The following is a 22,040-nucleotide window of genomic DNA, read 5'->3' as shown; positions in this document are numbered from 1 at the left end:
ACTTCTCAGCTTTCATGAATCAAATCCACGGCCCTCATGTATTAGTTTCCTACGGCTGCTGTAACAAATTACCACAAGCTTGGTGGCTTAAAGCTACACACGTATATTCCCTTACAGTTCTGGAAGTCAGAGATGTGAACTCAGTTTCCCTGGGCTGAAATCAAGGGATAGGCAGGACCATGCTCCCTCCAGAGCCTCTAAGGGTGAATCTCCTTCCTTGTCACAAGCTTCTAGAGCTGCATTCCTTGCATGTGTTGGTTCACGGCCCCTCCCTTTATCTTCAGAACCAGCAGTGTAGCATCTTCCTTCGTTTGTCACATCACCACCTTCTTCTGTACTCACATCTCCCTCTGTAAGGATACTGATGAATTACATTTAGGGCCCACCCAGATAATTTAGGGTAATCTCTCCATCTGAAGGTTCTTAACTTAATCATGTCTACAAAGTACGTTTTCCTGTATAACAGTCACAGATTCCAGAGATTAAGACCTGGGCATCTTTGGGGCTTTTCCTCAAACTACTATAGCACAGAATCATGGAATTCCATAGTTGGGAAAAAGCCTTCGGAGCCCTCCTGGTACCTGAATTCCTTAGTTCTTCAATTACACATTGAAGCACCCAGGTCCATCTTTTACAAGTTCTTTGTTAAATTTAAGATGAAAGTTGCTTTCTCACAGTTTCCACTCTTTGAACCTAAAACATCACGGGTGCGTGTATGTCAGTCATTCCAGCTCCTATTGGCGAATGTAACATTGGGAGTTCTTTTACCCAATAATGATCATGGAACTTAGCTGAGAAGAAAAGTAACTATTTTTTACAGAGTTAGTGGAAAGTAGATATTTGGATTTAGGTGATTCAGTCTGTATTGGCATCAACTTCCTTCTCCTTCTGAGCTCTCAGAGCTGCAGATACCTCTGATAGCGCTACTCTGCTCTTTTCGCTTTTGTGTGGCATACATACCAGATTCTTGAATTTGTCTAAATAAAATTCATCACCTTTTTTCCACTAATTTTTCAGATCCACCAGTCACTGACGATGGGTGGGCTATTTACAAAGACTACCAGTATTATTTTAGCAAAGAGAAGGAAACCATGGACAAGGCACGAGAATTTTGCAAGAGGAATTTTGGTGATCTTGTTTCTATCCGAAGTGAAAGCGAAAAGAAGTTTCTATGGAAATATGTAAGCATATGATTAATTTAAGAATGGAACAGTGACATGTGCTAAGCAAAGATAATGTCTACGATTGCTACCCCATGGTGCAATTTCCAATTATGTGCTGAATTTGAACCTCCTAAGGTCAGGGGTAAAGATGTGAGTGTCAGGGCAGGGGTGCTGGGTATTGGCCATCGCAGAAGTGAATGACCTGATTGCTGGAGTATTCAGTGGAGAATCAGAGAACCCAGAAACAGTGTTTAGCCTGGGCTTTGGGAGAATCCAGACTTGATGGCTTTGAGTTCACTAATTTGATTTTCAAAGATTATCATTCTTAATATATCAATCCTGGACCCTTTGTGTTTAGTGCAAGTTGATTATAATTTATGTCTTAATCTTAACCAGATTCTTGATTAATAGATAGTACAGTTGATTATTCATATAAAAGTCTTTTTTGGTTGTGCCAAAATTGTCAGCTAACAGTGAAGGTATAATTGGTTTCTTTCCAAGCGTCCTTGGCTTGATCTTTCTCTTTAAAAATCTTCGTGGCATCTTTATTGTTTTCCAGAAAGGAGGTAAGAGGGATAGAAGGAAAAAAATAAGTTCAACGGTAACGAAAGAATAAAAATTCATTTGATCACAAAGGTATTGGAGTGTAGCACGACTTATCTCCATCTTCGTAGATATACCGTGGTTTGAAATTCTCAGGATCTTTCCTAATATTGCACCAGTATATTTGTGGGTGGAGAAGTCTTTCCTTAGACACATAATCCCAAATGGCTACTTTGTTTTAAAGAACGTCTTTAATAGTGTCTAATGACATCTGATGTTACAGAGAATGTCTTAAGGTATTTGCTATATAAATGCAGGTTGTTATATAATGTGCATACTTTTCCTTTTATTTCTATGAAAACCATTGAATATACAACAAAGTTTCTGTCTGAATGCCTCCTTAGAAAAGTCCCCAAATAGCCTGCCTCGTTAATCTGTAGGTTTTATTTAAGAATTTGCTTATCATCTAAGTACAGATTGAACTACATGTAAACTTCCATGTTCTAGGTCAACAGGAATGATGCACAGCCAGCATATTTTATTGGTTTATTGATCAGCTTGGATAAAAAGTTTACGTAAGTAAATCAAAATACAACAACTTTGCTTAGGACAGTGCTGTGATGAGCAACAAAAAGTGATTTTCAGATTTTGGTTCTGCTGAATGAATGTAAAAAAAAATCCTGCTGGGCTCTCCATCTACAAAGCATCTTAAAAACACAAACCAGTTTTTTAAAATCCTGTTCAATATTTCAACATTATAAATCTCAAACAACTCAGACTCTGATTGAATCTTGCAAAATGTCACCTCTCTTTGTTTCAGGAGGTCATCAACTGTTAGTAAATCGTCTGCTAGGAAGATGTATTATACAGATATGAATATTGAAGCTATTTGAAAAATTATTCCCATTTGGACGGTCCTTGGTGCCTAGAACCAAAGGGGCCTTTCGTGTTGCCCCTCTTCCTGCTTTCGGAGCACTGCTTTTGAAGTATTCTTTCAACTGCCTGAAATGCTTTCCCTTCAAAGGAATGACTATACTGTTTTTCATTAGGTTCAGGGAGCAGCAAGAGCTGCAGGAGGGAGGAAATTAGTACATTTTGGGGGGTTTCTTTCCTTGTTCATCAGTACCCACGTGCTTCTAAGTTTGAAGAGCAAGTTTGTCTTCCTGGCTCCTGCATAGATGTATTAACCACATATGTTCCATGTGATTGCTATTGCATTTTTGGCAAGAAAGACCCAAACTCACTCTCATTATTTTTAAAGATCAGAAATGTGTGATGCTCCTTTGGACAAGCATCCGTTTTAACCATCCTCCAAATGAGAGGGTCGAATTCGGTGATCTCCTGGTCTCCTTCCAGCTCACAAACGGCCCCCGAATTTCCATAATTCATGAAAATGATTATTGGCTTACCTACCTTAGGGGAAACCAGAGTAAACATGAAGATCAGAGAAGAGGCCCAGTGAGAAACTCTGTATTCTCCGTCTGTCTGTGGGTGGTTTTGTTTTGTGGGACTCATGCCTAAGAAGTCCTATGGGAGGATGTTTACTTCTGGTGCACTTCCAGGGTAACTGGGATCTCCATTTCTTCTCTCACATCAAGAATAAAAGTACTTCTTCCAGGGAGGGAAAAGAAAGCAGACGAGCCAGGCATCCAGTTACTACAGGAGACCTCAGTTCCCCGGGGGAGCACCCATGACCTGTGGGGGTTTCCTGCTGCTCTCTCTAGAAACCTCTCTTCTCTTTGCTTCGGATGCTGTGCTGTCTTCATCTTGATTGACTTGCCTGTTCCCACCACTAGGCTGTAGCCAACTCTTCTGATTGGAGTTTTGCTGAACGGCTGAATTTTCTTTTCCAGTTGGATGGACGGAAGCAAAGTGGATTATGTGGCTTGGGCCACAGGGGAACCCAATTTTGCAAATGATGATGAAAACTGTGTCACCATGTATTCAAATTCAGGTAGATAAGATCACAATCTTCTTGAATCTGCCTTGTGGTGTGACGTGTCATTTGCTACGTCCTTAGGCTAAAAGTAGCAAGTTGTGTGCTTAAATCAGACAAGAAAAGGAGAGAGAATCAAGGAGAATTCTGATTTTAGCAACATAACTGTTCAATTTGTAAGGAGAATGGATGCTTAACATTTACTCTAATTAAATGATACAATCTGCTCACTTCTCATTTTATGAAACATGTTTTCATGTTCTGAATGAGGAAAGTATCCAGAATGTTTATCTATCTCCTTTATCTCTATGTCTTTATCTGTAAAATGGGAATAATAACAGAATGTATCAGTTGTTGAGAAGATTGAGATAATACATCTAAAACACTAAGCAAATGCTTTGTATATAAAGTTTATTAGATTATTATTATTAGCAATTACTGGCTATTTAGATAATAACCTGCAACATCTAGTATGTGCTTTGCTCATAGTAAACTCTCTATAAAGTTGAAGTATTATTGGTTTAAGTGAAAGCGCAAAAGGGTATCACATAGATCTTTCTCTTGTGTAAAAATGATGTTTGTAGCATAAACCATTTTTGAGAATCCTTATAAAATATAAACACATTTTTAAAATTTATTTATTTTGGGGGAGGGGTAAGCTTTTTATTATCTTTTTTTCCCCTGTTGGTTATTTATTTTAAATGCAGCAGTGTATACATGTCAATACCAAACTCCCTAACTATCCCCCTCCCCCTTCCCCCCCCCCGTAACCATAAGTTCATTTTCTAAGTCTGTGAGTCCGTTTCTGTTTTGTAAATAAGTTCGTTTGTATCAATTTTTTTTTAGATTCTGCATATAAGCAGTATCATATGATATTTCTCTTTCTCTGCCGGACTTATTTTTCTCAGTTTGACAGTCTCTAGGTCCACCCAGGTTGCTGCAAATGGCATTATTTTATTCTTTTTCATGGCTGAGCAATATTCCATTGTATACATGTACCACAACTCCTTTATCCATTCCTCTGTTGATGGACATTTAGGTTGCTTCCATGTCTTGGCTATTATAAACTAAACACATTTTAAAAAGTGTTTTTAACTCCTATATATAAAATAGATAAACCACAAGGACCTACTGTATGGCACAGAAAACTGTATTCAATATCTTGTAATAACCTATAATGGAAAAGAATTTGATATATATAACTGAGTCACTGTGCTTTACACCCAACACTAACACAACATTGTAAACCAACTGTACTTCAATACAAAGGTGTTTTTTTTAAAAAAAATGTTTTTAAAAAAGTTTTTTTAAAAAACAGTGTTTTTAAGCATGTAAACCTAATTTAACTATTCTGTTCTTTGTCAGGGTTCTGGAATGACATTAACTGTGGTTCTCCAAATGCCTTCATTTGTCAACGCCATAACAGTAGTATCAATGCCACGGCTCTCCCTACCACACCCTCGGTCCCAGGAGGTTGTAAGGAAGGTTGGAATTTTTATAATTACAAGGTACTAAGAAAACTTAGTTGTAGTCACGTCACTGGCTAGTGTGGAGAGTAGCAGTGCAAATCTTTCAGCTTCAAGTTAATGTTTGCTTGGCTCATCACTTTAAAATTTTTAGGCAAGAATATGTGGAAAGTCCATGTTAAATTCTCTGTGGGAATTGATAGTAGACTTGACGGTATTACCCAAATAGTCATGCCCTTTGTCCCAAGAGAGAAAAAACTTTGCAAAGAAAGCTGATGGGTAATAAAACTAACAATTTTTTTTTCCTTTTTTTTTTTTTTTTTTTTTGCGGTACGCGGGCCTCTCACTGTTGTGGCCTCTCCCGCTGAGGAGCACAGGCTCCGGACGCTCAGGCTCAGCGGCCATGGCTCACGGGCCCAGCCGCTCCGCGGCATGTGGGATCCTCCCGGACCAGGGCACGAACCCGTGTCCCCTGCATCGGCAGGCGGACTCCCAACCACTGCGCCACCACGGAAGCCCTAAAACTAACAATTTTTTGCATTTCTATTTGGTTGTGAGCAAATGTATATTTAGCTCTAATCTTCATGGATCATTTTGATTTCTTTAGAGCAAATACTGTTATCTTTATCTAATCCCTATGATTTTTTTCTCCTTCCATCCGAGTGTTTCAAAATCTTTGGATTTGTTGAAGAAGAAAGAAAAAATTGGCAAGAGGCACGAAAAGCTTGCATAGGATTTGGAGGAAATCTGGTGTCCATACACAATGAAAAAGAGCAAGGTGTGTGGGCTGTTTTACAGTCAGTGATGAACATAAATATGTAACTTTTTCCCCTAAAATGGTAGAATGTTGCTTATAGTAAATGAATTTTTGGTGTTCCAGAGTAAAGACTAGGAAGGGAAAACAAGCACATGTTGGGAGCTATTTTATTAGCTGTAGGCCTTATGCTGAGCGTTTTACATGTAAGTTGCCTTTCCATTTTCCTAACAAGTCTATGAAGCAGGAATCATTAGTCCCTTGTGAATGAGGAAATGTGCTCAGGGAGCCTTAGATCAGGGAGCTTACAGGGCAAGGGGTAGGACTGGGAATCAAACTGGGTCTTCCAGCTTCAATTCCATCTGTTTCTGCCAAACCAGTTTTTTCACCAAAGAGTCAAAGAAGAAGAGTAGTTCCAGGAGTAAAATTAGAAATTGCTCATTTTCCATTTACTGCTCTTCTAGTCACTTGATATAGAATTTATAATGCAATAAAACTAATTTTTCAATATGAACTTTGAACAAATTGAGAAAAAAACATTTGATAAAACGTAAGGATAAGCCAGAACTTTGAAGAACAGGATGAAGAAACACACCACTTACATACAGCAGATTGTAAAATTCATTATACTGTGGTCAAGAGAAAGGTACTTGACCCCTTTCACATGGTCTTTTTGGGGCCACCTTACTGGAAGTAGATATTAGGTTAAATTAGTTACTTTAAAAATGATGTTGACCAACTGCGGGCCTTTCAGATGACAGCAGCTAAACTGATGAAGGTTTGGAAACCACAGCCAGCAGCGAGTGAGGACGGTTTGAAAGACACTAGGTTTCACAGCCTGGAAAAGAGGATGTGAACTTTGAAGGATCGTCCCACTAAAGAAGGAAGACTTAGAACCCATGAGTGGCAGTTACAGGGAAACAAACGTAGGCTCAAAATTAGGAGGTTATTCTAACAATTAGAACGAATTGGATGGGATGCTTCGTGAGTTCTTGTAAAGGGCTGTGAAAATGCTTTTGTTGGAAGGTACTGAAATGGGTGCTGCAGAGTCACATGTGTTGACTGGTATGTAGCATGGAAGATGGCCAATGCATATTTGTTGTGTGTAGGAATTTAGGAGCTGTCGTTGGGGAAAGATGTAGACTGGATGATTTCTAAGTTCCCTTTTGGTTCAGAGGTTCTTTGACTTCCAAAATCATTTATTGGAAAAAATGATATGCCTCAAAAAAGATAAGAAAGAAGAGAGACCTTGGAACGCTGTGTGGCGCTCTCCTAAGTGTTAGTTTCACTCCATAAATGCTACCATGTGCTTTCTTGGAACACATTCTTCAGTAAATCAACCAGGCTTTCACTGAGAACCTTTGACAAGTTCAGCAGCTTGCCAGACACTGAAAGAAAAGTGTCAAACCATAGCACACAATAAAAAAAATTCAGGAATATAACACTCACATTTCTCTAACTGGTCTACCACATTCTGGGCTTAGCTACCCAGCAGAGAAACACAATAATTGATTCCCTCTCTTAACCACAAAGAGCTGATTCTTGCCATAACAAAATTAGAACCTGGGTCGTAGAGATGTGCAGAAGGGAACAATTTTCAGATAAACTAACATTATTCCTGGCAACACAGGCACACGCTGTTGAATTCTTTTTGTGGTTCTTGGCAGAAAACAAGTCAGTGTAGAAATATTGGCAGGTAGAGCTTTTCCACGTTTCATTTCAAGTTGGGGATAAGGCAAGAGTTATGATCTTATTTAGGAAATAAAAAAAACCAAAGTAAATATCTACCCATGCTCTTTTCTTTCTGAAAAATATTATAAGAAATTTCTTTTCTTTTTTTTTTTTTTACTTTGAGTTAATAGAGAAATAAGCAAATCTCTGAGCAGTGTCGTGGCGTCTGTTACTCTGCTGAAGAGTAAGCCTGTAGCAATGACCCTTCTGTGGAACTGTTTGTTCATGAATAAACAGATGATCTCTGTGGCCTTCTTTCTACTTTACATTTTCTATTAGTAACCCAAGTGCTTAGTCATTTGGTCTCCTATTTGCATTCAGGAGTCATGTTTAAGCAGAGTTTGGAAATTGTCCCGTAGAGTCCGTGCTCATTTACTCGGTCCCATCTAGTGTCCTTGGTGTCCACAGCTCCTGGCAGGGGAGGTTGCTGGCCTCAGAAGGCGGCTGCCGTGGTGTGGCAGGCATGGGGATGGGCTGCTGGAGAAGGGATGGGGAACATGTATATTTAAGCCTCTTAGAGTTTCTGGATATTTGCCACCATCCTGTCTGCCACAGAATTGATAAAGAAGCAAGAGGCCATATTTGTCCTGCTTTCTCTGAATTTCTCTCCCAGTGATGTGAGCACTTAGCACCGGGATGCCCCCTGGGTCCCAGCACGCGCAGTGGGTGTGGATGGCTGCTGACCCCTTAGGAACTGGCTGTCCTGGAGGAGTTCCATTCGGGTAGCTCTTTTGGTTTGTCAGTCCAAGGTGGTGATCATTTGACAGCCTAATGCTTTTTCGTTTTGACAAATAGTTTCTATTTTCAGAACTTTTTAAGGTTAAGAGCTCTCTTTGGCCCCTAGTTATTATTATGTTGGCCAAAAAGTTCGTTCGGGTTTTTCCGTAACATCCTTCTTTTTTTTTAATCTCCATGCCTTTTTTAAAAAAAAAACATCTTTATTGCAGTATAATTGCTTTACAATGGTGTGTTAGTTTCTGCTGCATAACAAAGTAAATCAGTTATACATATACATATGTTCCCATATCTCTTCCCTCTTGCATCTCCCTCCCTCCCACCCTCCCTATCCCACCTTCTAGGTGGTCACAAAGCACCGAGCTGATCTCCCTGTGCTATGCGGCTGCTTCCCACTAGCCATCTACTTTACGTTTGGTAGTGTATATATGTCCATGCCTCTCTCTCACTTCGTCCCACCTCACCCCTCCCCCTCCCCATATCCTCAAGTCCATTCTCTGGTAGGTCTGTGTCTTTATTCCCGTCTTACCCCTGGGTTCTTCATGACCTTTTTTTTTTTCTTAGATTCCATATATATGTGTTAGCATAGTGTATTTGTTTTTCTCTTTCTGACTTACTTCACTCTGTATGACAGACTCTAGGTCCATCCACCTCACTACAAATATCTCAATTTCGTTTCTTTTTATGGCTGAGTAATATTCCATTGTATATATGTGCCACATCTTCTTTATCCATTCATCCGATGATGGGCACTTAGGTTGCTTCCATGTCCTGGCTATTGTAAATAGAGCTGCAATGAACATTTTGGTACATGACTCTTTTTGAATTATGGTTTTCTCAGGGTATATGCCCAGTAGTGGGATTGCTAGGTCGTATGGTAGTTCTATTTTTAGTTTTTTAAGGGACCTCCATACTGTTCTCCATAGTGAGTGTATCAATTTACATTCCCACCAACAGTGCAAGAGGGTTCCCTTTTCTCCACACCCTCTCCAGCATTTATTGTTTCTAGATTTTTTGATGATGGCCATTCTGACCGGTGTGAGATTATGTCTCATTGTAGTTTTGATTTACATTTCTCTAATGATTAGTGATGTTGAGCATTCTTTCATGTGTTTGTTGGCAGTCTGTATATCTTCTTTGGAGAAATGTCTATTTAGGTCTTCTGCCCATTTTTGGATTGGGTTGTTTGTTTTTTTTGATATTGAGCTGCATGAGCTGCTTGTATATTTTGGAAATTAATCCTTTGTCAGTTGCTTCATTTGCAAATATTTTCTCCCATTCTGAGGGTTGTCTTTTGGTCTTGTTTATGGTTTCCTTTGCTGTGCAAAAGCTTTGAAGTTTCATTAGGTCCCATTTGTTTATTTTTGTTTTTATTTCCATTCTTCTAGGAGGTGGGTCAAAAAGGATCTTGCTGTGATTTATGTCATAGAGTGTTCTGCCTATGTTTTCCTCTAAGAGTTTGATAGTGTCTGCCCTACATTTAGGTCTTTAATCCATTTTAGAAGAACCTGAGCAAACTTTTTGGCCAACCCAGTATAATCAGGTTATCTTATTTATAGAAACAGGACACGTGCTAACTAGTACAGGATGACTGTGCGTGAATTAGAAAAATGTACCTCTTCGTGCAGGACGGTAGGCAGCCAAAACCCAGATCTGGGTGTACAAAATGGAGGGTGGGGCATAGGGTGGATTTCAGCCTCCCTGGCCCCAGCGCCCCAGGGTCCTTGGGTAGGGCACAACCTATACAACTATCTGCAGTGACCCAGATGAAACCTAGACTATTCTTATGAGAAACAAAGTCCAAAGTTGACGTGATAACATGCTGCTCAGGTTAGAATGTGTTTGTTTTCATGGTAAGTGCTTTTAAATGATAATAAAGACATTGATCACATGCTCGGTATTTATAAATTATTGTATTCTGAGTATTTTTGATATTGGAGTCTTTCCCCTAAAAGTTCACAATGATCTTGTGAAACTTTCTTTCAGCATTCCTTACGTATCATATGAAAAACTCCACTTTTCACACCTGGACTGGGCTGAATGATGTCAATTCAGAGCACACGTTCCTTTGGACGGATGGCCGAGGAGTGCATTACACAAACTGGGGGAAAGGTTACCCTGGTGGGAGAAGGAGTAGTCTTTCTTATGAAGATGTAAATATCGCTTTCTGTCACCTCTCCATACACTGTCGGTTTGCTTCAGGTCGACGTATTAGTGGTTAATCTGTGAAAAATTCTGCCAGAGTACTCCTTGATCCGATTCATTCTTGCACATTTTAACTGTTTCAGACTGAGCCAGCCTTGAAGGAAGGGGTATACATTCAGTTAAGAACTCTTCATCTTTGGTTGGGGGCGGGAGGACATAGACGGTGATGGTAGCAAGAATAGGGAAAGCCAGCTCCAGTATGGGCCCAGGCTGCCGTCAGCATGTACGCTTGAACCCAGAGTTAGCAATGTTCTTTGCATCAGCTACCCCTAAACTCTTGAAAGTGTTGTAGTATTTGGGGTGTAGTTCTGCAAGCTCCTACTGCTTCTGAAGTTATCGTCGTCGTCATCATCATGACTGAGCTACTGTTTGCAGAGTGTTAACTATGTGTCACACACTCTGCTAAGTGCATTAACCTAAGACACAGACGATTGCTTCTTTTTTAAAAAAATTTTTTAAAATTATTTATTTTTTAACATCCTTATTGGAGTATAATTGCTTTACAAGGGTGTGTTAGTTTCTGCTGCATAACAAAGTGAATCAGCTATACATATACATACATTCCCATATCCCCTCCCTCTTGCGTCTCCCTCCCACCCTCCCTATCCCACCCCTCTAGGTGGTCACAAAGCACCGAGCTGATCTCCCCGTGCTATGCGGCTGCTTCCCACTAGCTATCTGTTTTACGTTTGGTAGTGTATATATGTCAGTGCCATTCTCTCACTTCGTCCCAGCTTACCCTTCCCCCTCCCAATATCCTCAAGTCCATTCTCTACGTCTGTCTTTATTCCTGTCCTGCCCCTAGGTTCTTCATGACCATTTTTTTTTTTAGATTCCATATATATGTGTTAGCATAGTGTATTTGTTTTTCTCTTTCTGACTTACTTCACTCTGTATGACAGACTCTAGGTCCATCCACCTCACTACATATAGATCAATTATATTTCTTTTTCTGGCTGAATAATATTCCATTGTATATATGTGCCACATCTTCTTTATCCATTCATCTGTTGATGGACACTTAGGTTGCTTCCATGTCCTGGCTGTTGTAAATAGAGCTTCAATGAACATTGTGGTACATGACAATTGCTTCTTTATTTCCCTGTTTTTAATCTTACATCATTGAAGCTGACTAATCAGTGTTAAACACCATACTAGGCATTGTGGAATCCATGAAGGCACATAAGATTTTATTCTACCTTGAAGAAGCTTACACCTAAGCTAGACCCCAAGTCTTCTACAAGAAAGACGAGAGGAACAAAATGAAAGTGTGTAATGAGAAGATCAGCTATAAAGCATGATAGTAGTTAGGAGGAAGGAAACTTACCGTGAGATGTAGTGATCTAATCAGGCAGCACATATCTGTGGAGCTCTTCATTTGATGGAAAGAAGGCATGTGAAGAAGAATGTGGGTCTTCTTCCCAAGAAGTTTAAAACATCATGATTAGGGAATCATGGCAAGAGGCTGGAGAAAGTTGTGTTAAGTGGGAAAGGTGAATAAAGTCTTTAAGAAAAAGGCACAAGATGGGTTTGGGCGGAAGTAAAGAGCTTTAAATATAGTAGGAGTGTCATGCAGAAAAGAAATAGGCATCAACTTTAGAACGTGGAAAGCAGAATTCAGAGAAATTTAGATGCCCTGAGAAAGAGTTTGGACTTTGTCAGATAGGCAGCAAAAAAAAAAAAAAAAAAAAAAAGGTTTTGAGCAGAAAAACAATCTCATCAAGATGGCATCTTTATGATAATTAATTTGGTAGCTCCGTGTAGGGTAGATATATTCTGGTTGTGGGTAAGTGACTTTTGGGGGAGAAATTCTTTCAATCCTTATTACATAAATGAGGGCTGAAAAGTAGACTGGAGTGAGATAGGGTTTGCTTAGAAAGATTTCCTGGATGAGTGGTAAATTTCATTTAAAAAAATTCAATGTTGCACAAGTTTTGTTGTTTTTAGAACATAATGAAAAGGAGAAACAACAGAAACAAACAAAATCTGTAAACTCACCTTCCAGGAAAAAAACAACAACACTGTTTTGTTGGTTTTATTCCTAGATTTTTTTCTTAGTGTGTGTAAAAATATAAAGTTTGTATTCCACAAAACTGGAATCAAAACACATATATTGTGTTGTTACAATTTCAGGACTTATAAAATGAAGAGGATTAAATATGGTTTGATAAAGAGAGTGGGAGAGAAATGTTCACGTGCATTGTGTAGTGGAGACATGCTTGTTCTGTGTAGGTTTCCTGGTTTAGAGGAGAGATGCTGAGCCAGGATAATGAAAGATAAGAATAGCTAAGAAGGGGGATGGGAATGAGCAGAGAATCTTTGAAATGTACGGTTAGGGGTTCCTGATAGTTGAGGCTCATGGGATAATGAGGCTGGAGGCTGAGAAGATGTCTCTGGCCCTGGTGAAAGCTGTGGTAGCTTTCAGGGAATTAATGAGATTTCTGACAGCAGCGTTTCTCAGAACCAGCTCCAAAGTTTATCCAACTCTGCTTAATTTTCAATTAAAATAGCAAGGGTTCAATGAGGGATCTGCATGGAAGCTGGCCAGTAGCATGGAAAGTAGGGATGAATTAAACATGCTGTAGATGAATTAGGACTATCCTTAAAGTTGGAGGTTAGGGATAAAGGATTTTTTTTTTTTTTTTGCTTATTAATGAATTGGTTTAAATAATTATCCATCCACATTTGCCTTTTTTTTTTCTTCTCCATGAATATACAGGCTGACTGTGTTCTTATTATCGGAGGGAAGTCAAGGGACGCAGGAAAATGGATGGATGACACCTGTGACAGTAAGCGAGGTTATATATGCCGTACACCTCCCGGTAAGTCCTACCGGACCACGCTGGGTGGAAGAGGTGGGGTTTTTCCATACTTTTAAAAAAGTGACATTCTTCTCAATTTTGCTGTGCGCCTTAAACTGCTCTAAAAAAATTAAGTTTTGTTTTAAAAGTGACCCTTCCCTTGCACATCAACACGTTGTTTTTTAAAAAAAATTTTAATTAAATAATTAAAATTTTTATTTTGGCCGTGCCGTGTGGCATGTGGAATATTAGTTCCCCGATGAAGGATCGAACCTGCGCCCCTGCAGTGGAAGCACGGAGTCTTAATCACTGGACCGCCAGGGAAGTCCCCATCAACATATTTATTTGATTCTCACTTTCATCCATGGATGGCTGTGACAGACAAAAAGGATATTTTCCGTAATTTATTCACGAATGTGCCCCCTCATCCATTACCAGAAAGTTTGCACAGGTTAAACTAGAGGTTGAAACTTTTTCTAATTTTGTTAGAAATTTGGGATGCTTGCTTACCTCTACCTTAAAAGTAAAAAATGTCAGAGCAGGGATACCTCACTTCAATTTGTGTAATTTGAGAACCATTGCCCCAAAACACCCTATATGCTTCATTACTTTTTATATATTTTGTGTCTCTAAAAATGTAGATGTCTTATTTGTGGTCCTTTTTTCATCTTAGGAAGCCTAACTATGGTGCAAAGAAAATAAAACAGATATGTGGATATCGACCAAGAATCAAGATTATAGTCGTGTGCATTTTAGTTTCGAGTGAAATTAGAATAGAAACATTTGGCTACATAAGAAGAGGTTCAGAAAATAAAAGATTAGAGATGAGGGTTGAAGTTGAGGTGGGTTGCTGTCACCCTGAGCAGAGCTCTCAGAGGAGCTTGAATTAGAAGCTGCTTGATCTCCCGGATCTAACAAATTTTTCTATACTTTCTGGGGAATCAGGGAACTGATAGCAATTTCTGACAATGACTGAAAATCACTGAAGATATTTTCAGATGATTGCAAAGTCCTGCAGGAATTCTAACCTCCTATTGATCCAAAAGAAGGTCCAGGCCGTGCCGCTTTTCTCTCTCTGCTACACCCTTCGAGCACCAGAATCTTAGGCCACTGGTAATGCATCTGTGCTTCCACACTTTGGGGAAAGAGGGGAGTCCCCTTCCAGGAGGGAATGATGATTCCTAAACTTGTTTAAAATCTTCTTTTTCTTCTTCCTGTAAACACAAGGGATAGAATATTTGCTGCCAACAAAAGATATTTTGACAATTTTTAATGACTTAGGTTTCAGGAAAGGTCGACAGTGTTAACGTGAAAAAGACAGAATATGAAATTTTGTAGACTACTGATGATGCAGAAAACACTTTGAACCCCCTTAAAAAAAAGAACAAGAAGGCGATGGAAATGCATCAAAATAGGAATAGTGGATGTGTTTGCATCGTGGGATTAAGACCTTTCGTTCCTTCACTGTACTACTGTATTTTTCTTCATTTATCGAAAACTGTCTCTTTCTAACGCTCTCTCTCTATGTATATATATTTGCATTTATATTATATATAATATGTCTATACATCTATATATATCTCTCTATATATAACAATTATGAGGAAACACTAAAATATTGATGTGGTTAGATTCTAAGTAATTTTTTCCTCATTTTTATGCTTTTCTATATTTTCTAAAATTTCAACAAAGAATGTGTGTTCAGTATTTTTTTAAAACAATGTTGTTTTCAGGAAGTCCCTGGTGGTCCAGTGTTTAGGACTCAGGGCTTTCACTGCTGGGGCCTGGGTTTGATCCCTGGTTGGGGAATTAAGATCCCGCAATCTGTGCAGCGTGGCCAAAAGAATAAAATTAAATAAATGAAAAGTAAAACAGTGTTGCTTTTATTCATATATATGAGTGTGTATGAATGAATATATATGAATTCATGTAAATATATAAAGATACCTAAATAAAAACGTGAATGAATACATACGAATATAAAACACTTAAGAACAATCCCTTGATGAAATTTTAGAAAATACAGAAAAGCATAAAGAGAAAAAATGACCCATAATCTAACCACCTGAAAGTAACCTCTCAGTGATTTAGTTTTTTCCTTGTAATTTTTTCTATGAGTGTGTTAATAAACAAGCTAATTGGATAAATGAGCTAATTTCCTGGCTGCGTACAGCCTTTGGCGAAGCTTCTTAAAGCTTTCTCTCAAGCTTCATTGGGCACTTTTAGCAGTCCAAAACTTTTCCCATGTTGTTAAGACAAACCCAGCTCTCTCCAAGGTGGGAAACGATGAGACTTTTTACTTCCTACGGGCTGTAACATGTAAGGATCCGGGGCTGGGTCTCTTGGTTTAATGCTATTCTATCAACACACGGTGGCAGCAACAGCAGAAGAAAGGGGAGGCTGCCCTCCTTGCTGAATTAAAATTGTTGCCTTACCAGATTCTTCAAAAGAAAGTTTGGCATTCTTGGAGTGGCAGAACAGGGCACATGGTGGGTTGGGTTGGTATGCAGTGGAACAGGTTGGAGAATTGGCCAAGACAACATCAGTATGCAGAGACATCTAAAGCCCTAGACCAGGGGTTGGCAACCTTTTTCTGTAAGAGACATATTATAAATATTGCAGGCTTTGTAGACCATGAAGTTTTTGTTGCAATGACTCAACTCTGCTGTGATCGCAGACAATCATAGACAGTATGTAAACAAATGAGCGTGGCCGAGTTCCACTGAAACTTTATTTATGGACACAAATTGGAATTTCATGTATTGTTTACATGTCACAAAATATTTTTCATTGTTTTTTTTTCCCCAACCATTTAAAAACTCATGGGCTACAAAAACAGACAACAGGCCAGATTTCACCCTCTGGCTGTCATCCGCTGACCTCTGTTCTGCCCTAAGGCATCAGCTAAGGCGCCCAGAAACAAGATTTTTTGGGGTCTTGACAGTAAGTGGCCCAAAGTATGGGTGGGTCTAGAGTCGTTATTAGAAACGCATGCTGAGAGATTGAGGAGGAAAGATCAGAAAGCCAGAGTGACACCAGCTTGCAAAGCCTTCAGTTTGGATAAGATATGGGGCTCACATGGGAAATCGTCATAAGATTAAAGCTTGATCCTGAGATCAAGGTTAAATGAAGTGGAAACTGTTATATGGCTTCATTCCAGACCATAAACCAATTTCTTGAAGGTACATGACTCACAGGTGAAGCCAAATAGATACAAATAGATGCAAATTCATGGGTGGAATGGAACAGAGTCGGGTGGGGGGAGGGAAGGAGAGGAAGACTGTTCTTGACCTTAAAATTGACCAAGATGGAAAAAAAAGAAAGATTCGTGTTGACAGGATGATAGATGTTCTTTAATTTATGAGATTAAACTGTGGCATGTCTTTCATCCAGATACTAGATCTCATAGTATTTGCAAGTCTTTTTGGTTTTATAGTTTAGAAACTTGATCGTGTATTTACCTTAATATGCTAAATAGCGTTTGGAAATGACTTAATTCAGTCAGGCATACTGATTAAAAAATAGAACTTTGTGTTCTGGTGTGAAATGGCTCATGAAAATATGTTTAACACCTGACAGTTTGAATTGTGCTGTTCAGATTCTTTTTAGGATGTGTGAGGTATAGAAGTCATGTACTGATGGCGCTCAGGTAATGTATAATATTAATGGAAATAATTTTTTATTCCAGACCCTTCCTTGCCTAGTTCTCCAACAACAATTCCAACAGATGGCTTTATTAAATATGGGGAAAGTAGCTACTCACTCATGAAATTAAAGCTGCAGTGGCATGAAGCAGATGATTATTGCAAGCTTCACGCTTCCCTGATTGCTAGCATTCTAGATCCCTATAGTAATGCGTTTGCGTGGATGCAGATGCAGACGCTGAATGAACCTGTGTGGATCGCCCTGAACAGTAACTTGGTGAGATGCTGGAAACATGCGCGACTTGACATGATTGATAAATTGTGATTGAATATGATTCTCTTCTGTTCATTCTGTTGAATACTTGTTGTGTGTAAAAGCCTGCTGGGCTTTAGAAATGATACTGACATGTACAAGACCCAATCTCTCTAGGACCCAGTGCAAGGATCTAGCAAGTTCGTGATGTTATGTCAGAAATCAAACTAAGACTTACCTAACTGATAAGTATTATTTTTACTTTCCTTAGGTTTTTAATATACAGTGTTACTGTATATTTTGAGTATGAAAATTAAGTTCTGCATCTAAACAGTTTTATTTATTAACTTATTTCTTTCTAGTGTCATGATGACAACTATGCCATAGGGATTAAGAAAGGAATTAAGAAAGCATCAGGGGCATAGTTCCTGGGCGATGAGGATATTCCTTATTTTTTGTGGAAAGTCATTCTAGAGTTGCTATCTGTTCTGAAGCTGGGCCGCTTCCATCCGTGTGTGACAGATTTCATTGCGGTCAATTCCCTGTATTCCATAACAGAGAAGGAAGGTTGGCAGAAGATGGTGTAGAGTGAGGGTTGAGACACAGAACTAAGAGTGGTGTGGGAGTTGCCAACATTTTCCTAAAATGAGTCTTCTCTGATGCCAGGGGATCCATCTATCCTCCATCCATCCATACATCCATCTAACTAGTCAATCAGCAAACTTCCTAGTACAATAAATAGAGATGTCAACAAGTAATCAAGAGATAATACAGTGTCAAAGAGAGGTATATACAAAGTGCTGGGAGAGGAGAGAAAAGCGATCATTTGTGCAAGGGGAGAGGACCAACAGGGCTTCTCTGAGAAAGTCAAACTTTACAGATGTGGTCTGGGATGGTGGCTCATAAGGAAGGAGTACCAAGAAGAAATAAAAGGAGGTAAGGGGGTAGAGCTGGAAAGCAGACTGGTGCCAGACTTTGTAGAACTTCTTCCACCATGATGCAGAGCTCAACATTTACACTTCTTGCAATGCGTATTTCCCGAGTAGGTTAGTAAACATTTAAAAGTAAGTAGTTACACAATGATTTCTGTGTTTAAACTTAAGCACGGCATCTTTACTTCTATGTTGGATCTATTTTTAGTAACTAATTCTCTTGATAATTCATATATTTTCTTCTCACAAATATGGTCCCAATTCTCTTACGAGTTTAAAATAGGCTTTTATTTATTGTTAGAAAGATTAAATAGCTTTCCATTATCCCAACATTTATAGCTAAAACAATACTGTTCTATTTATTACATCTATGGAGTTAATGATTATGCCAGCATTATTTGATTAAATATGGTAGAATACTACAAAATTCTAACTCGAGATAATGCATGCTTTTGATTTTGTCATTAAGTCTTTGGTAATTGCTTTGGTAAATTAAATAATGCAGTTAAAAAGAGGACAGCTGTTTGAATGGTTTAAAAATTCACTTATCTCTGATTAAAGTTATACAGCATCTGTTGTGAGGTTTTACCTGTAAAATTTCTTTTAGACCGTCAAAAGAACATTATTGATAAGTAGTCTTTTTGATGTTGTCAGTTAATTTGTATGTGACCATAAATTTGCCCCAATAAATTTAATAAGAAGTATGCAAATTGAATAAAACAGTTATCTTTAAAAGATGCCATCAGATTCATTTTGGTTGAAAGACCACCTAACTGGAAGGTAAGAGACCTAGGCTCCTCTCTTATCCAGCCACGTCACCTTGCATAAGTCATTTGTTGTTGGCCCTGTTTCAACAGCCAAACAGTAAGAAGATTAGAAAAGTGTTTCTCGGGTCCATGAGTGCAAGGAAAATGACTTAGTTTTTATTATCATTTCAGTGATAATATAATACGTGTTTTATTTGTTCCAAAGGTAAAACCCCTCTTTTGCACTGAGGGCCTGCAAATAAAGAGAGTTTTCTAGAATAAGACATAGGTTTTTAAGTCTGTGTTTTTCAGAATAGCTTCCAACGATGTCTTCATGGGGAGCTTTAAGAAGTCGTTTTTTCTTTAAAAAGGCTGCATTTCCTGAATTTGATTTGGTAGAAAACATTTATAATGTTCTTTTAATTCCCAAATGTTGAAGATTCTTTGTCAAATCACAGTCTTAACTATACTTTTTACTCCTTGCTGGGTTCTTTTGGTATTTTCTAAACGAAGCCAGGCTCCACGTTAATAGTTGTTCTTGTTCTTGCAGACCAATAATGAATATGTTTGGACCGATAAATGGAGGGTGAGATACACTAATTGGGCCAGTGATGAGCCCAGACTGAAGTCAGCGTGTGTTTATATGGATCTTGACGGCTATTGGAAGACAGCACGTTGCAATGAAAGTTTTTATTTTCTCTGCAAAAGATCCGACGGTAATTGAATCCACAAAAACAATCAAGGGATTTGAAATGTTCTCAATAAGCTGATACCAACCACCGTTGATATTCTTAAACAGTCACATGTTTTGGGGTGGCTTAAGGATAAGATAAAACATATTCCTTCACCTAACCAAAGACTGACCTGGCAATAAACAAATATAGAGAGATCAAAATAACAGAGAGAGAAATTTTTCTTCGTTGCTAGAATTTATTTCCTCTTTATACATTTCTGAATTTTTATTATTGGGATAGGCCTCTGAATCTATGATGTCAGCGTCCTCAGGAAATGATGATTACTTTTGATGTTGATGGCACAGCTATATCAAAATAATTTTATCAGAATATGCGTAGGTTCATCAGAGTCAGTGATAATACAGTGATACAGTCCTAGAATACAGTTATAGAGTCGGACAGTGGTAAAGTCCTAGAATTCTACCTATACCGTTTAGTTATAACATCAATGTCAGTCATAGCTAAGAAGGTTTTATAAGGGCTAGGATCCTAGAAAAAGAAAACTGTCTAGAAGGAAGACTGCCTTTGCAAATTATTTATTTTTTGGTTGGTTTTCCCTTTTGGTTCCCCTAAAAGGTTGACCTTTTAGGGGAACTTATTAATGTCTTTGTAGGTTATCTATAGATCCTCATGCTTAATTATGAATGTGATTGACCACCATTATACCATAGTACCTTCTATGGAAATACATTTTGTGTGAAAAAAAATGATAAAGTAAAAAGAATACTCAATAATAGAAATGGCATATCCAAATGATTACCATTAGAGCTTAAAAAAAATAATGATAGGCGATGAAAATTTCCTTAATGGCTGATATATTATTCTATGTACTAAAGAAACTTCAGGTCTTACTTTATTTGAAATGTCTTTTTATTAACAGAAATCCCTGCCACTGAACCTCCACAGCTGCCTGGTAGATGCCCCGAGTCAGAGCACACAGCGTGGATTCCTTTCCATGGTCACTGCTACTATATCGAGTCTTCATATACAAGGAACTGGGGCCAAGCTTCTCTGGAATGTCTTCGAATGGGTAAGTACCACATTTACCGTCAGAGAATCCCACAATCATCTATGTAGAGTACCAGGATGCTAGTAACACTGTATATTTAAAACCTAAGGAAAGTAAAATTACTTGTTTCTTTGTCTTAATAATTTATATTGTAACAGAAAGGTCGACATCATGCCCCCCAAATATAATTTCTAACGTTGTAGCCTCAAAAGGTGAAAGAATTCTGGCGGAAAGCAGTGAGTCGCTGAACAAGTCTTTCTGCCCTAATATTCTAAATTGTTAGGATTATTATTCAGAGTGTCGCGTTCATCTTTTATCACTGATCGGCTCAGGCTTCACAAGTGCCCAGGAACCATTTTGCTTTCCCATGAATAGAAAAGCATTTAGATCTGATTATCTTTGTGAATAAATACGAAACAAAACTCAAGTGACATGACATAGATGAACGATTTCCCTCCTGAAATAAAAATGTCAAATAAAGTGAACTTTTCAGGGTGCATTAAAAAATCTACTTAATTAAATCCCACCGAATACTTTACTGAATTACTTTGTGGCTAAATTTTGATTATGCCCTAAGTCAGGGCTCTTCATTCAACAGTGGCAAGCAAGGGTTACATGCTCATTTCCTTCAGGTTCATTCAAAAGTCAGTCTGGAGTTTTCGCTTCTTTTTACTTTTATGTTTAGTTTTTTTCTTCAGTTTCATTGAGGTATAGTTGACATAAAATTGTAATACATTTAAAGTGTAAGAGATGATGATTTGATACACATATTTGTTGGGAAAGGATTCCTAACCGTCAAGTTAACATGACCATCACGTCACATATTTACCTTTTTGTGTGTGTGTGGTGGGAACACTTAAGCAAATTTCAGTGATACCATGCAGTATTATCAACTGTAGTCACTATATTATACATTAGATCCTAAGACCTTATTTATCATATAACTGAAAGTTTGTACCCTTTTGCCAGCATCTCTCTATGTCTCCCACCCCCCAACCCCCTGACAACCACCATTCTACCCTCTGTTTCTGTGAGTTTGACTTTTAAATTCCACCTATAAGTAATATCATGTAGTACTTGTCTGTCTCTGTCTGGCTTATTTCCTTAGAATAATGCCCTCCAGGTTAATCAATGCTGTTGCAAACGGCAGAATTTCCCTCTTTTTAAAGGCTGAATAATATTCCATTGTATATACATACTACATTTTCTTAATCGTTCATCTGTTGGTGGACACTTAGGTTGTTTCATGTCTTGGCTATAATAAATAATGCTGCAATGAACATGGAGTGCCGCTATCTTTTCGAGATAGTGGTTTCATTTCCTTTGGATATATACCAAGAAGTGGGATTGCTGGATCATATGGTAGTCCTATTTTTAATTTTTTGAGG

At 38.4% G+C, this 22,040-nt stretch overlaps 1 protein-coding gene across 2 annotated transcripts in view; it reads left to right on the top strand.

The window, feature by feature from the left end:
• Window positions 1-22,040, top strand: part of MRC1 (mannose receptor C-type 1) — a 98,447-nt gene that overhangs the window by 62,053 nt on the left and 14,354 nt on the right. For both annotated transcript variants that reach the window (XM_049706532.1, XM_012536298.3), the window contains exons 17-26: window positions 1,018-1,181; window positions 2,214-2,281; window positions 3,560-3,660; window positions 5,008-5,150; window positions 5,772-5,886; window positions 10,315-10,481; window positions 13,253-13,355; window positions 17,023-17,255; window positions 19,460-19,625; window positions 20,524-20,673. In XM_049706532.1, the coding sequence (XP_049562489.1) occupies window positions 1,018-1,181; window positions 2,214-2,281; window positions 3,560-3,660; window positions 5,008-5,150; window positions 5,772-5,886; window positions 10,315-10,481; window positions 13,253-13,355; window positions 17,023-17,255; window positions 19,460-19,625; window positions 20,524-20,673 (1,410 nt within the window). The remainder of the gene's footprint in view (window positions 1-1,017; window positions 1,182-2,213; window positions 2,282-3,559; window positions 3,661-5,007; window positions 5,151-5,771; window positions 5,887-10,314; window positions 10,482-13,252; window positions 13,356-17,022; window positions 17,256-19,459; window positions 19,626-20,523; window positions 20,674-22,040) is intronic.

This window comes from Orcinus orca, chromosome 2 (assembly GCF_937001465.1).
Source record: "Orcinus orca chromosome 2, mOrcOrc1.1, whole genome shotgun sequence".
In the NCBI taxonomy this organism is placed as follows: domain Eukaryota; kingdom Metazoa; phylum Chordata; class Mammalia; order Artiodactyla; family Delphinidae; genus Orcinus; species Orcinus orca.
This window is presented reverse-complemented; position numbering and strand designations above follow the sequence as displayed.